Source organism: Rana temporaria, chromosome 13, assembly GCF_905171775.1.
Source record: "Rana temporaria chromosome 13, aRanTem1.1, whole genome shotgun sequence".
Classification (NCBI taxonomy): Eukaryota; Metazoa; Chordata; class Amphibia; order Anura; family Ranidae; genus Rana; species Rana temporaria.
Window position 1 is genome coordinate 104387986 of NC_053501.1, and position 1692 is coordinate 104389677.

The 1692-nt window shown below is 45.9% G+C and overlaps 1 protein-coding gene across 1 annotated transcript; it reads left to right on the plus strand.

The window, feature by feature from the left end:
- LOC120920684 (olfactory receptor 1019-like) lies at window positions 1-991 on the plus strand. The gene has a single exon (XM_040332895.1). The coding sequence runs from the start codon at window positions 1-3 to the stop codon at window positions 934-936; it is 936 nt and encodes a 311-aa protein (XP_040188829.1). The 3' UTR covers window positions 937-991.
- Window positions 992-1692: the final 701 nt, after the last annotated feature.

Sequence of the window (1692 nt, forward strand, 5' to 3'; positions counted from 1 at the left end):
ATGAAAGTAATGAACCAAACATCTCCAGGCAGGTTCATCCTCCTTGGCCTATCTAATGTCCCGTTTCTCCAGTCTATCTTCTTCTTCCTGTTCCTAATGATGTACATAATGACATTGTCAGGAAACCTCCTGCTGATCATTGTGGTGAGGATCAACCCAAAACTACAAACCCCCATGTATTTTTTCTTGACGAACCTCTCCATTCTTGACATCGGCTTCTCCTCCAACATTGTTCCAAAAATTCTCATGAACACTTTGTTAATGGATAGAAGTATCTCCATGTTGGAATGTGCCGTACAGATGTACTTCCATTTGGCTTTTGGATCAACGGAGTGTATCATTCTGGCCGTCATGGCGTATGACAGGTTTGCTGCCATCTGTAGACCATTGCACTACAACACCATCATGAACAAGAAGATCTGTGCCAGTTTAGCTGTAGGGTCATGGTGTATGTCCTTCATGAACTCTGCCATCCATGTCACCTTCACATTCCATCTCGCCTACTGCAAGAGTCCTTACATCCACCATTTCTTCTGTGAGATACCGCTTTTCCTTCGAATGTCATGTCAAGACACTAGGCTCAACGAGATCGGAATGTATATTGGGGCAAGCGTCATTGTTATGTGCTCTTTCATTTTGACTCTAACCTCATATGTCCACATCATCTACGCCATCTTGAAGATCCGTTCCTCAGATGGAAGACAAAAGGCTTTCTCAACATGTGCTTCTCACCTGACCGTAGTGATTCTCTACTATGGGACCATAATGTTTGTGTATCTACGACCCCTCTCTACTTACTCTCCGGAAACAGACAAAACTGTGTCTATTATTTATACCACCGTGACGCCGATGCTGAACCCCATCGTCTATAGCATTAGGAATGAGAAAGTCAAAAACACCATTAAAAGAAGACAAACGGGAGACAAAGAGCTCTGATGGAAAACATTGATTTGTGTATACTTTTCCTTATATTCCAGCAGAGGCTACATAAATATACTGGGGTAGATTCAGAGAGCAATTACGCCGGCGTATCCATAGATACGCCGCGTAATTGCTAAGTTGCTCCGGCGTATCTACTTTCTGTATTCAGAAAGCTAGATACGCCGACTTTAGCCTAAGATACGACTGGCATAAGTCTCTTACGCCGTCGTATCTTAGGGTGCATTCTGACGCTGGCCGCTAGGTGGCGCTCCCGTAGTTGTCAGCGTAGAGTATGCAAATTACATACTTGCACCGATTCACGAACGTACGTTCGCCTGGCGGTAGTTTTTTACGTCGTTTGCGTAAGTCGTTTTCGTCGTAACGTTGCTCCTGCTATTAGGAGGCGCAGCCAATGTTAAGTATGGACGTCGTTCCCGCGTTGCGATTTTAAAAATTTTACGTTGTTTGCGTAAGTCGTCCGTGAATGGCGTTGGACGCTATTTACGTTCACGTCGAAACCAATGACGTCCTTGCAATGCACGTCGGGAAATTTTAAGGAAAGGTGCATGCGCAGTACGTTCGGCGCGGGAACGCGCCTAATTTAAATGATCTACGCCCCCTACGGGATCATTTGAATTACGCGCGCTTACGCCGGCCCCTTTTACCCTACGCCGCCGCGACTTACGGAGCAAGTGCTTTGTGAATACAGCACTTGCTCCTGTAAGTTGCGGAGGCGTAGCGTAAATACACTACGCTGCGCCGCCGTAACTT

Coding starts and splice junctions, on each gene's coding strand:
- LOC120920684 (XM_040332895.1), top strand. CDS start 1: ATGAAAGTAATGAACCAAACATCTCCAGGCAGGTTCATCCTCCTTGGC.